General features: G+C 38.8%; 1 protein-coding gene and 1 long non-coding RNA gene across 6 annotated transcripts in view; one reads left to right on the forward strand and one right to left on the reverse strand.

Annotated features, from left to right (window-relative positions):
• Positions 1-13,809, reverse strand: part of LOC148395009 (uncharacterized) — a 106,924-nt gene that overhangs the window by 42,156 nt on the left and 50,959 nt on the right. For all 4 annotated transcript variants that reach the window (XR_015859445.1, XR_015859446.1, XR_015859443.1 and 1 more), the window contains one exon: positions 6,325-6,604. This is a non-coding gene — a long non-coding RNA (uncharacterized LOC148395009). The remainder of the gene's footprint in view (positions 1-6,324; positions 6,605-13,809) is intronic.
• si (sucrase-isomaltase) overlaps positions 1-13,809 on the forward strand; it is a 45,934-nt gene that overhangs the window by 23,261 nt on the left and 8,864 nt on the right. The window contains exons 21-41 of one of the 2 annotated variants that reach the window (XM_088380890.1): positions 726-782; positions 2,472-2,596; positions 3,369-3,457; positions 3,895-3,944; positions 4,173-4,364; positions 6,462-6,611; positions 6,682-6,888; positions 7,131-7,285; positions 8,284-8,452; positions 9,184-9,280; positions 9,908-10,020; positions 10,368-10,493; positions 10,624-10,752; positions 10,907-11,020; positions 11,123-11,185; positions 11,535-11,651; positions 11,763-11,853; positions 11,958-12,096; positions 12,231-12,364; positions 12,474-12,508; positions 13,183-13,299. In XM_088380890.1, the coding sequence (XP_088237016.1) occupies positions 726-782; positions 2,472-2,596; positions 3,369-3,457; positions 3,895-3,944; positions 4,173-4,364; positions 6,462-6,611; positions 6,682-6,888; positions 7,131-7,285; positions 8,284-8,452; positions 9,184-9,280; positions 9,908-10,020; positions 10,368-10,493; positions 10,624-10,752; positions 10,907-11,020; positions 11,123-11,185; positions 11,535-11,651; positions 11,763-11,853; positions 11,958-12,096; positions 12,231-12,364; positions 12,474-12,508; positions 13,183-13,299 (2,469 nt within the window). Of the gene's footprint in view, positions 1-725; positions 783-2,471; positions 2,597-3,368; positions 3,458-3,894; positions 3,945-4,172; positions 4,365-6,461; positions 6,612-6,681; positions 6,889-7,130; positions 7,286-8,283; positions 8,453-9,183; positions 9,281-9,907; positions 10,021-10,367; positions 10,494-10,623; positions 10,753-10,906; positions 11,021-11,122; positions 11,186-11,534; positions 11,652-11,762; positions 11,854-11,957; positions 12,097-12,230; positions 12,365-12,473; positions 12,509-12,584; positions 12,704-13,182; positions 13,300-13,809 lie in introns of those variants that run through there. The other variant, XM_088380891.1, reaches the window with a different exon arrangement.

A 13,809-nucleotide genomic window follows, 5' to 3' on the forward strand; every position in this document is an offset into this window, starting at 1 on the left:
ACCAAAAGCTCATGCACTCATTGTTTGAAATTCAAACACAGACATCTTTATAAATATATAAATTTTTGTTGTTGTCTGGTCTTTAAAAAAAAAAAAAAAAAACATGCTGTTAAAGAGATGACACGTGACATGCTTTTGATAGGCACCATGGCTCGACACCACTGACATACTGTTATGAAAAAATTGGTGCTTTTTGAGAAGGAGGGTTAGGGTGGCTCCTTGATTCAATGCTCTATCTTTGCTGCCTTCCTCCCTGTCAGAAAGAGCCATAATCTGACAGTGCTATCAAAAGGCTGGTGCTCTTCTATTGATTGCGCTTGTCTGTCTGCCACCTTGAGCCATCAAAAATTGTTGCCAGTTGTCACTTGATATGGTCTTTTCCATCATCGGTTGCATCATAGTACTGCAGACTTAAATGTCACAAAAAGCTGTGTAAAAGTCTCAGATCACTCAATAGACTTTAAAATGACTTAATCTGAGGTAATGTCTCATTATGTTAATATTTTTAAAATGCTTCCCTTGTGGTGTACTTTAGCTTCTACCATCACATATTTTAAATATATTGAGTTGATTGGCTGAAAGTTTAAGATTAAGGCATTACTCTTTGTTCTCTGTAATTCAGGCTCACAAAAAAACGTGACTGGAAGAAAAAAAAATATTGTTGGAAGGTTGAAAATGAAATTTGCTTATGCATGACAAGTTTTGACACTTCTTATTTTTTGCAGGGCGTGGTTATGTTGGATGCATATATCCCAGACGCCTTGTGGTATGACTATGAGACGGTAAGACTTTGTATCCTTATTGTAACTCACATTTTCTATTTTACACAACTTAGAGTTTTCTTTGATCAAATCAATTAAACATATTTTTGCAGGGATTATTTATTTAGAACATACACATGCAACATGCTGTATTAAAGATTTTTTTTAATCAATTTACCTCTCATAAACTTTCCTTAAATGGTCTTTTTTTTCCCATTTTGCAAAAAAAAAAAGTACTTTTACTTAAAGTATATCTTGGAGACTAATAATCAAACCTGTCTGAGATTGATATCAGCGATGGAAAGGGACAGGAGACAAACACATAGCAACATTAAAATGTTTATTTTGCATTTAGTTAAGAACATGGGCCCCCAATTACATGATTTAAGTCTCTGTGCAGACATATAGGGTAATCCAATTCAAAAACAAGTGATTCACAAATGTCAACAACACCAAATTAGCATCTCCTCTATAAAGCCTTAACAAAAAGTAAATATCTTAAGCTGGCTCAACGGGGAAGAAGATCATGATTAGGCTAAACTGTATTCTTCGCCACTGCATCACTGCTGGATTAATTTATCGTGCTACAATGGTTCAGTTCTACAGGTGCAATCAAATGGTGAATGTAATGCTCAAGAGAATGATTGCAGAGGGGGTTTATCAGTATTAAGAGGCATTAGCACACAAAGAACACAGTTTCACGTGGAAGTCTGTGCATGAACCTCTTTGTCGGGGACATGAAGACAAGACAGATAAGACAGAGTGCGACTGGAGACAAAGATAGAGTGAAACTGGGGGTGCAGACGAGAACCGAGAAACCATCTCCCTTATGAAAGGATAAAAGAGGTGCTGAGTCCCTCTGGGATCTTCGTTTGAACGTCACAGTGGCATTGTAAAGCGGTCGCTGATCAGATGGACGATTAGATTTCTCGTTGCTGCTGGTTCCTATGTCCGGGTTGGTTCTTAGTGGTTATCTAGGGTGGAGGACGAGGGAACCGGGGCTATTGATCTGCAGCAAAAAGTGCAGGACTAACAGCAAAGGTCAATATGGAATGAAAAGAGAAGCATCAATATGAGTGAAAAAGAACATGTTGGAGGAACAGCAAGAAAGAAAAGTGGAATAACTATAACTAGAACAACAAAAGACACCTTAACCTTTAAACAACCAAAACAAAAAGCATTTTATATTTCTATTTTGCAGTTTAATGATACAAAATTCAAGTTTTTAAAATAGTAGCTTTACCACAAGGATGAAATGTCTCTCAAGGGTGAAAATAAATTAGAAAATACATAAGAAATAAAGAAATACAACCATACCACACACCCATAGCACTGTACTTACAAAAAAATGGCACACACTTCGATGGAAACGCAGAGAAAAGAAAATTAGAGCATCACATGAGAGGATAACAGGACCTAGAATAGGATGGTGAATTAGATGAGATTGAGAGAAGATCTTTTTAAATTGTTTTGGCCTGCCATAAAAGTTCAGGCCTCAGGAGATCAGAAATTAAGTGTGCACTATCTAGGGCTCAGCAGTAATGCAGCAATGAGATTTAGAGGAACCATAGAGGACTCTTCAGAAGGCGTTGTAATAGGAAGTGGCTGGGTTGGTATACTAAGCAAAATAACCAAGTGTACTCGTAGTATGAAAACTCAGACCTGCATTAAGACAATTTGTAAAACAGATTCTCTTGTCTTACCAATCAGATGAAACCATTGGCAGAGCGCAGACAAAAAATTAAGCTGGATCTACCGGGTGACAAGCTTGGTTTACACATAAGAGGCGGTGCTATTCTCCCCACGCAGAAAGCAGCTGTCACCACCACATACAGGTACAGACTTAGAAAAACACTTTGAACTGAAGTAAAAAAAAAACATGGTTGGACTGTTGCCTGGTATGCATGCATCTGTATCCAATAAGAGCAATTGGGGTTCCATTCTTTGCTCTAAGAGATAGCTATTAGACTGTAAATTTTATCTGTAGGTGGAAAAGCTAATTTGCGATTAGAAAGGTGCCAGATAGGCCCAAACCATTGTACCATAGGATAGTTAGAGATTGCTCGAATATTGGACACTTTTTATATGATGGTTGGCTAGCTTTTGAGAATCTTGTGGATGGATGGATGGATGGATGGATGGATGGATGGATGGATGGATGGATGGATGGATGGATGGATGGATGGATGGATGGATGGATGGATGATGCCTAGAGGTCCCCCAGGACTACACCCCTGGGAAGAGGGGGACCTGGCTTGCACTAAAGCCTGTTCCCTTGGTGACAATGGCATAAAGATGCATAATACAATTGTATCCTTGATGGCTAAAATGTGATCATACATACATAATGCTGGATGTATTAATAATATGGATAATATCTTAATCATAATATTTGAATCAAACTTTAATCATCTGAAGGCTTCGCATGACCCATTAGTACGCCACATATCTTAATTATTCAACTTGCATGTCACACGTATGTATGCAAACAACAAAAGGGGAAATATGTCTTCTATTTTTAGCTACTGCCGATGTAATGGACAGACATCCCCAGACTGTTTTGAGTAATTTTTGTGAACGTTGTCTCCGTCCTATTTTGATCTACAGTCGACGCAATCCAATGGGTCTGATTATTGCTCTTGATGACAAAGCCCAGGCTGCAGGGGAGCTTTTCTGGGATGATGGAGATTCCAGAGGTAATGTTTCACAAATAGTGTTTATGTTGTTCCAAATAGGAGCACAGAAAGCCATTAAATGTTCTGTTTTTTGGAGGGCCTTTTCTGACAGATTTGAGCACTTTTATCACATTGTTCATAAGTTCTATCCAAATTAACCATACTATTAGTAGTAGAGGAATTCTAAATGACACAATGTGTATCGATGTGAACGCATATGCGAGACAATGATTCTTTCAGGTACACTTTTTTATTTAACTTTGATTGAGGCACGTATACAGCGTTTCCATTAGGGATGCGCAACTTACAAAATGAAAATGCTTGTCCCAAACAGTTTAAATATTCTGCTCACACAGCTGAACAAATGAAGGTCAGTCACACAGTGTGACAGTACACCGGCTATGTCAAATCACTGTAACAAATTCCATCATCTGTTCTCTTTTTTTTTTTTTTCACAGACACTGTTAAAAAAGGAAACTACATCCACTACAAATTTACTGTTCTCCATGTAAGTCTCCCTCGAACACATCTTTTTTTGCAAATTCAGCAGTATCTATCGATCTGATATTGGCTCAGTTTCAAAGTTAAAAAAGGAAATGTGTCAAATTTCCAGACATAAACGCAAAAATAATTGAGTTAGTTATTACAGTGGGCATTTTATCTAGTAGTTAAAAACTGTTAGGTTCATGGCTGTCCGACTTGGATTGAATATCAAGCTGCTTTTTCTGCGTCACAGGGGGTACTCACCATGCAGGTGATACATGCTGGCTACAGGGATCCCAACAACCTACATTTTGAAAACATCACAATCTTAGGGGTTCCCCATCCTCTTGTGTCTGCCTCTGTGACACACGTGGGCTCTGGGTCACATGGAAACTCTACGACCATTGTTCCAGATTCCAGCATAGAGCATGATGCAACCAAGGAGGTACGGTTTAGTCATATTCAACCTCATTCACACACTTTTGCATCCTATTATTAACTTTCATAGAGCTGCTTTTCTTTTTTTTTTTGCGCTCAAGCAGCCATATGATACTGATGAATGTTGCATGGTAGTGAAATATGAAAATTGTACTGTATTCTACAATTACTTAGGTACTTAGGTACTTTGCAAAGGCAATATTTGTATTAAGTATTTTCAATTTCATACAAATAATTATGATTCATTGGTTGACTACATGTTGCAACTATGCAGGACAGGTGCAAGGAGGATGACTTTACAGTCTTGGCTGTACCATTTCAAGGTTAGCCACTAAGTGTGAGAAATGGTTACAATTTACTGTGGGTGGGTGTTTATATAAAAAGAGACAGGAAAAAAAATGACTAAGGGTAACAACCCTTTCATGTGCAAACAGGATTATGAGTTAAAAACCTATAAGACAAGAGTCTATAAAATGAAAAAACATCCATTTAAGCAATATTTTAGATTGTTTCCTCACATAGAAAAGTGTTCTTTCATGCTCAAGGTTTTTCTGGTCAAACACAGAAGAGTACATTTATCAGATTTTACACCATCATTGTCTGAAGGTAAAGGACAAAGCGCTCTAAACTTTTTTCACATTTCTCGTCGGACTGAGCCAAGCTCCCACACATTCAACATTAGTTAAATAAAGCTTAAGATTGTCAGTCACTGCTAGCTTAATTAATTTCCCCAATTGTATTTATCTAGTTTGCTTATTATATAACTCTGTACACAACTCTTGGAACATTCACTGCAATTTGTGTCTTTGGCTCCAGTTTCTTGCTTTAAATTTTGAATCATGCCTTCACAGTAATCCCAAGATAAACATCTGCATTTTGAAGTTCCCCATCAGACATTTTAGTCCATTCTAATAACGGGAATATGAGTTCAAAAGAAAGGAACACGTTTTGATAAACATCACTAATGTCTAGCAAACAGATCCAGGAACTTTAGGGTGGTACTATGACTGCCGAGCTCCCTCAAGATTGTGTGAGTCATAGTTCCCCATAGAGGCTGTTGAAGCTGCTTTGAAAATTAACAGATGTGTCTTAATTGGTAGTACAAACATCACCCATTAGTCAGTCTCAAGGAAGCCTGTCTGCACAAAGCTTCCCCATGCAGGAGGACTGGCCTCATTCCACTCAACATTTGTTCTCAGTGGTGTTTTACTGTACAGTGTATATAAAACAAAAGAAATGTGATGCACCAACCCCTTTGGTATGCTATAAAACAGCAACATTTTAATATTTTCCTGTCTGGTGTGGTTTTTAAAGTAAAAGCTGATATGTGATGGCTATTTTTACTGTCTGGTGTGGTTTTTAAAGTAAAATCTGATATGCCAGCGCTAAAGAGGACACCCAATTTGAAGGCAAAACAGCTAAATTTAGCCATAAAAAATGAATATGCACTTAGTACTTTATTGTCCTCTTCACCTTTATTATGACTAGAAAACTTCCAGGAAAGTCCTTTATCTGTTTTGAACAACTTGTAACATGTTTCTATCAATCATTTGATTTAATAGAAGAATCAACTGCTGTGTTAAATAGAAACATCAACTCTGATAAATCTTTTACATCGATTTCCAACTGTACAACTCCAGATCTGATTCATGTATTTGCTGATAGAAAAATCACATCACATGTAAAGAGTGTTTTTTTCTATTTGGTCATCAGTTTTCATTGTAATTGGAATACAAGAACATGTACACCATCATGATGGTACAAAGATTCAGTATGAGCCCGACCTCAGACAGTTTAATCGGTCCACTGTGACGTGTTGGTCAATTGCAGCTGTCGGATGTGACGAGACTATTGGTGGCATGAGCCTCGTTAGTAAAAATTCATAAATTTGAACAGTGTGGCATTTACAGCCACCAGGTTCAGAGCAACTGGGAAAAGAGTATATCATCCTGTAGTCCTGTACTTACCCATTTCAGGTTTGTGGGAATACTGGAGCCTATATCTTCTCTGACTGTGATTGAAAGGCAGACGACAGTGTTGGCTGGTTGCCATTCAAGCCCAGGGTAGATAATGACAACGTTTTGCACAATATTGCCACTTGCAGGTTCTGTTCATACGACGCTTGTCTTTAACTCTGGGGGAGACGTATCTTGTGCGTTGGGAGGTGGTGCAAGAGGAGTACCAACGTGTTGACTGCCACCCCGAGGAGCATGCAGATGAAGCAAAGTGCAAGAGCCGAGGCTGCATCTGGAAGGTTAGGAGAAAATACCTAAATTTTTCATTCTTAGTCTAAAATCTTCTTTTTCTTTCAACGTCCTTATCAGATAAGCAACATTGAACGGGTTCCATGGTGCTACTATCCAAAGGACTATGGATATCATGTCAGATTAAATGAAGGAACCGTCTCTGGCTTTCGGTTTGAAATCATTCGGAACAAAAGGTACCAGAGCAGGGGCCACTCGGAGTCCCGTGACATTGACATCCTCCATGTTCAGGTCACCTACCACAGCAGTAGCATGCTGCAGTTCAAGGTATGTTTATTTGTGCACGTATCATGACGTCTCATCATTGTGAACTATTCGTTAACACAGCCGAGTAGAATCACTTTTTGGATTATACGTAGATTCCTCAATTTCCTTGAACGGGCCCTCGTGTCCCAGTATTTTTGCCCATATAGTAAATCAGTCAATACCATATGCTGAGTTGTTGTTTCCACTAGCTGTTTCCATCATGTGTGTTCACCACACAAGTACTAATATGCCCTTCTGTCCAGATCTGGGACCCAGCCAGTGATCGTTATGAGGTTCCAGTCCCGCTCTCTGTCCCAACTGTTCCAGATACTAATGAGGACGAACGGCTTTACAAAGTCCTTTATAAAAGTGATCCATTTGGCATCCAGGTCATACGGAAAAGCACTGGGACCACAATGTGAGTGCAAATGTTAAAGGACACTATAGTTGGTTTTTGGTTTTCTGATCGGCTCGATGCTGTCACATTGAATGCTACCAACTACTGCATGTTTTCAAAATTATACTGAGTTGCATTTTTGTTCGCTATCGATATAACATTTGACTCATGCAAGAAGTTAAAGTTACAATTGGACAGTATGTGTAATTTGAAAGCATTGCTGCACACAATTCCTGGCAACAAAATACGGTGCCTCTAGACAATTTAATGACATCTAATATAGACATTAGAAAAAATGAATGTCTTTACAAAGATGCTTATGGTTAGTTTTGATCCAAACTAAATTGTTACAGTTAACCAACTGTATTACCACAGTAGTGTAAAACTGCATATCATGAAACTGAGAGCCATTTCTAATATTTTAGCCTTGTCATTAGCCCCTCTCAGTATGATGTACTGTACATACTGCCGTTCTACACCCCTCCACTCTACAATTGCAATAATTAACATACTGTATTGGTGCAGGTTTAGCAAACACATAATGAACGCATTTAGTAAAGGTACAAAAACATACAATTCATAATAAATCAATTATATGGTGTCCTAGCTAGATCAATTTCCCTATGTGTGATTAACATACGTATGTATTTGTCAATATGAACTCTTCTTGAGTGTAACAGGGAATTAGTTGCTGAGGTTATTTGCTTTCAGTCAATGAGTGTGACCACCTCCACTGAAGTCAGTGACAATATATGAGCTAAAGAAATAGCAGTAACTTGCAGCTAAGAACATTGAAGTCATGTTTACAATGCTAAAAAAATAAATAGTACTTATATGCATACTTTGGGACCTCTCTGAGGAAGGGTGATTACATCATTTGAAATGTGGCTGATTAGTCTACCTGAAAATGTGCCATTACTCCCTTTGGAATTAACTGTGTTGTGTTAAACTTTGTAACGTGAATAACTCCCTTTACAATCATTACTCTGATTGATTCTGAGTCTCTCACTTTTTCTCAGTTGGGACTCAGCGGTGCCAGGGTTTACCTTCACAGACATGTTTATACAAGTATCAACACGTCTCTCGTCCAATTATATTTATGGCTTTGGCGAGACAGAACATTCAACATACAAACATGACCTGAACTATCACACCTGGGGTATGTTCGCCAAAGACCAGCCTCCTGGTGTAAGTATCTTACTGAAACACGTTTCAAAACGAAGGGTTGTTTTTATTCTCTGCTTAACTATTTGATCAAATAAAATCAGATTTGGGGACTGCTTAGAAGCTGGAATTTATCATTTTAAGATGATAACATTTTCCACATTATTATATATGTCACCAAATGTGTTTATAGAGGGGTTGGCTTGGGTCGTTTAAATACAAATTATTTTTCCTACATAATTTTCAACTAAAGAGGTTGCCCTCTAATAACAACATGGGATACAATGAGTCAGCACCAGTACCTTATAGTGACATCACTACATCATAACCCCTGTCTTCTCCTTGGAATTATTTCAAACAGATAGCAAGGCAATGGACACATAAGCACCCACACAACCACGTACACACATGCACACAAACACCCGCACACGCAATTTTAACAGCTCCTCAGGTACCAGTCGACTCGGAAGCTGATGAAGCCTGACATGCCCGTGAGCTTTCGTCATAGATGTTGACATCTCAAAGTGGCAGATTTCCTGTCTCTAACACATCACTGTATCCCCTGTTGCCCAGTCCATCTTGTTTTATATTCTTATTGTAATGTTCAGTTGGGTAAGCAAATCTCAAAGCTCCACACTATAATTTGCACTGCTGCCTTGACTAAAACTGTACAAAAATGCTCTTCTGCAAACATACAAGAAACGTAGCAACCAAAAATGAACGTCCCAAACTTGACCATGCTCTCTTTATTACAGTACAAGATGAACTGCTACGGAGTCCATCCATTCTATATGGGCCTCGAGACCACTGCTGATGCTCATGGTGTGCTGCTACTAAACAGCAATGCAATGGGTGAGAAGAAATCAAAACACTCAAGCCTGTATGAAGTGTACATGCTCTGACTGTGCCCACTTGGGTTTCCTTTAGTCTATGCGGCGTCCTATCATATTTCAATCACATGCACGGTATGTTAATTTAGCAGTATATTGCCCTAAAGTTTTGAATCTGAGTGTTTGTCCATCTACCCTGCAATTGGCTGGTGTCCAGCCCAGGGTGTACCCCACCTCTAACACAAAGTCAGGTAGGACCAGTTCACTCATTACCCAATAGTTGGACATGGCGTGTAGAAAATGGATGGATATATAATACACACACACCAATTCCAAATTGGTTAAAACAATAAGGTTTGTTTTCCTATAAAAATGTAGAATAATCCATTACATTTTATGGTTGGAACGCAGTTGGTCTTATCTTTTAGTAAATCGACCCACAAAAAGAATGAGTACATACACATGGCACTTTAATGAGTATGCACACTCATAAATTATGCATAAAATATAACTATGCAAATGTATACAATTCTGCTACTATTTTATTCTTGCCTTTCCCCTCCGTTCTCCATGAAAACCATGACTTGCACACAGAGCAAAAATAATTAAATAGGTTAAAATAAATGTGTTTTTTTGTGTGTGTACACAGATGTGACTTTTCAGCCTATGCCAGCTTTAACCTACCGAACTGTGGGAGGCATCCTAGATTTCTACATGGTCCTAGGACCTACACCTGAGAATGTTGTCCAGCAGTACACTGCTGTAAGTCTTCTTAATTTCATGATTTGTTTGCGTATGAAAGAGAGCAAGAGAGAGAGAGAGAGAGAGAGAGAGAGAGAGAGAGAGAGAGAGAGAGAGAGAGAGAGAGAGAGAGAGAGAGTGTTTAGACTGTCCAAATGAGAGAATGCAATGAAGTGAAAAACTCCCAGCTGCTGCAGTCCATCAACGAAGGCCCAGGGCCAGACACAACACACACGCGCACCATCAGGCTCACAATTCAAAATGTTACCCTCAAACACACACGCACACATAGACACACATTTATTTCCAAAACTTTTTTTTTCTGCTGAAGTGTTTTGACATCCTCGTTTGTTTTTTTGTCTTAATAGCTGATTGGAAGACCTGTTCTACCTGCTTATTGGTCCCTCGGATTTCAGCTATGTCGTTATGGATATGCTAATGACAAGGAGATAGCAGAACTATACACACAAATGAGGGCAGCGGGTATTCCCTACGTAAGTTCTCTGAGACTCTAAGACTTGTTTTTCATAATTGCAGATGATACCATTAACATTGATGGTGTATGGAAGTTATATATTATAGTGGATGATATTTGTTTAATTGTTTTTTAAATTGAATCTTCAGGACGTGCAGTATGCAGATATTGATTACATGAAACGGCAGCTTGACTTTGTCCTGGACCCAGAGTTTGCTGGACTACCTTCCCTGGTTAATGACATGAGAAAAGAGGGCATGAGGTTCATCTTCATTCTGGTAATCAGCAAACCTAAAATTCTGAATAACACACCCAAATAGACTAACGGCAAACATACAAAGCTTGATCGGCTAAATATTACCAACAGATAAATGTTACCAACTAGAAACTGTTACTTTTTTAATTTATGCTGTAGCCTTTTTTTTATACCAGGACCCAGCCATTTCGGGCAATGAGACCCTTTATCCTGCCTATGAGAGGGGTAAGGCCGCAGATGTCTTCATTAAATGGCCGAAAAAACTTAGCGATGACATCGTGTGGGGAAAGGTAAGATGGCCTGAATAGCCGTACAGAAATTAAATGCAAGAATACTTTTTATACAGTAAACAGAATGTATGAAATGATGTAATTGGCATTATTCCGTTGCAGGTTTGGCCTGATTACCCAAATGTCACAGTAAATGAGTCTCTGGACTGGGACACTCAAGTAGAGGTATAGTTTAAAGATAATTATAAAGATATGTGATATTTTATAGTGAACCATCCAAAGTCAAACACAATCCTCTCCATGCTCGATATCATTGCCCAAACATTGTTTCGCAGAGGAAATAATACTAATTCAATCAATGTTTTTAAAGAAAACAGTCATAGTTTGCAAGGAAACCTTGGCTAAATTCCAAATCATTTAACTTTGGAAGGTTTCTTCTTTGGAGGTCCAAGGTGTATTCTGCGTATGAATATACAGGATCTTGGATGGAAAATTTGCACATTTGTACAAGTTACAATGATGCAATAAACCCAGTTTACATGCAGCAATTATTTCCCTAATCACATCTTCTCAGCTCTACAGGGCTTACACTGCCTTCCCTGACTTCTTCCGTAATGCAACGGCAAAGTGGTGGCATCAAGAGATCATGGATTTCTATGAGAAAACTATGAAATTTGATGGCCTGTGGATTGTAAGTGACCATGAACAGTACAGAACATTTACCTTCTTTTTATACTGCCTAACTGTGTCCAATTTTCTTTTGGACTTTTACACTCAAATGTATCTCTGTGCTTACCCACAGGACATGAATGAACCTGCCAGTTTTGTGCATGGCACAGTGGGGGGGCAGTGTCTGGGTGACCCTTTGCTTGAGAAGCCTCTATATATGCCATGTAGGACCTACACAACATCATTTTATGCATCTTAGCCTAACATTTTGTTGTCAAGCAACAATAACTCTTCTCTCTGGATGTGTTTTGTGTCTCTGTCCAAATAGCCTTGGAATCTAAACATCTTGGATTAAATCATAAGACTCTGTGCATGAACAGTGAACAGATACTCAGTGATGGGACACCAGTCAGGCACTATGATGTCCACAGCCTCTATGGCTGGTCCCACACAAAGCCTACTTATGAGTGAGATCCTACATTATGTGTTTCTGTCAGAATGTTCTTTCACAATTAGACTGAAATAGCGTGTGAAAGCCAAAAGACTTACCATGTCAGATAATTTTTTTTATGCATAACTGCATTTTGTCTTCTTCATATAGTGCCTTGTTGAATGTGACTGGTAGACGAGGTATAGTGGTGACCAGGTCCACTTACCCCTCCAGTGGAAAATGGGCTGGGCATTGGCTGGGTGACAACAATGCCAGTTGGGACCAGTTGTATAAATCCATAATAGGTACTGTACAGTACACACTCATAACATTTAACGTTCTAAAAACATGAGCTTGCACACCCATACCATTTGTGAAAAGCGGGAAGTCACACACAATTTTCCTCTCTTGCAGGTATGATGGAGTTCAGTCTGTTTGGCATCCCTTATGTAAGTATCATTTTCTAATCTTTTTTTTTTTTTTATAGGATAATCTTATTGATGTGACCTTGTCTGCTCTAAGTAGATTACATGGCCACAGTGATGTTATTTCATTTTGTTGGACCGTTTGATCAGAGGACATCTTGTACAGCATGCTGTTACAACAGGAGGCGGGAATCTTGTTGCTGTCAGTCACCATTAAAAAAATGGGTCAATTCTTCAAACAAAAAGTAATTTCCTTCAGTAGGCTGCTAAAGACATGCATTAAAGCAAATGTTTTTTTGTCCGGGTTTGTTAAAGGTTGCAAACATTTGTGAACGTCTGATGAATTTCTATCCAACTGTTTGGACCCTTAAATGAAAAAAAATGTGCCTTATTACGACCGGCTTGGTTTATCATCTGCACCATGAATGTCCACTGTCTCACTTCCAACCATATCAATCACATTTGCCCATCCTCTTCTCTTATTTTCAACTTGTTGTGGGCTGTCATGGCTGCCAGGAGTTTAGTGTAAACGCAGCATATTATGCATGCATTTGGATTGTGAAAGGAAGCCAAAGTACCTAAAGAAATTCACACAAGCACTGGGAGAACAATGAAACTCAGCCTGAGCCGAGATTTTAATCCAGCAACCCTATTTTCACTGTTGTCTCTTCTTTTCTTTCATCGGACTTCACTTTCAGACTGGGGCAGACATATGCGGGTTCTTCAATACAGCTAAGTATGAGATGTGCCTTCGCTGGATGCAGCTGGGTGCCTTCTATCCATATTCACGAAACCATAACGGCAAGGGCAACCGGGTGAGTAAACTTCGAGCGGAATGATTAAAGCTTAGTTTACTATGACGGAGAAATATCACTCCACTTTCAAACCACAACTTACATTTTGTTGACATGGAGATACATATTTTGGAATACTACATGAGGAGCGAGCTGAGGTTCAGGTTGTAATCATTATTTTTGATGATGAAATGAAAGAATACACCTTTAAGTTCAAAACGAAATTCACAGCATTTGTTTGTTTTGCTGTGTATAAAGTGTTTCAAAATCTGAACAAATTGTCAGTCGAACAGCTCCCCTGACTGGTTTGCGGTAGACCATTTGTGTTCCACTGAATTTGAATACTGTAATCACTCCCAAGTACTTTTGCTCAGTGAAAAGTTGAAAACCTGAATATCTTCACAGAGCATGTAGTACTTGTTCTCTGGGAGTGAGCCGAATTTTTGCAAAAAATACAAAGGTGTGGACGTGCACACATTCACGCGCACACACACACTCATACACACACACACACACACATACACACACACA

The sequence above is a fragment of the Syngnathus floridae genome, chromosome 7 (assembly GCF_059516105.1).
Source record: "Syngnathus floridae isolate MCC-2025c chromosome 7, RoL_Sflo_1.0, whole genome shotgun sequence".
Classification (NCBI taxonomy): Eukaryota; Metazoa; Chordata; class Actinopteri; order Syngnathiformes; family Syngnathidae; genus Syngnathus; species Syngnathus floridae.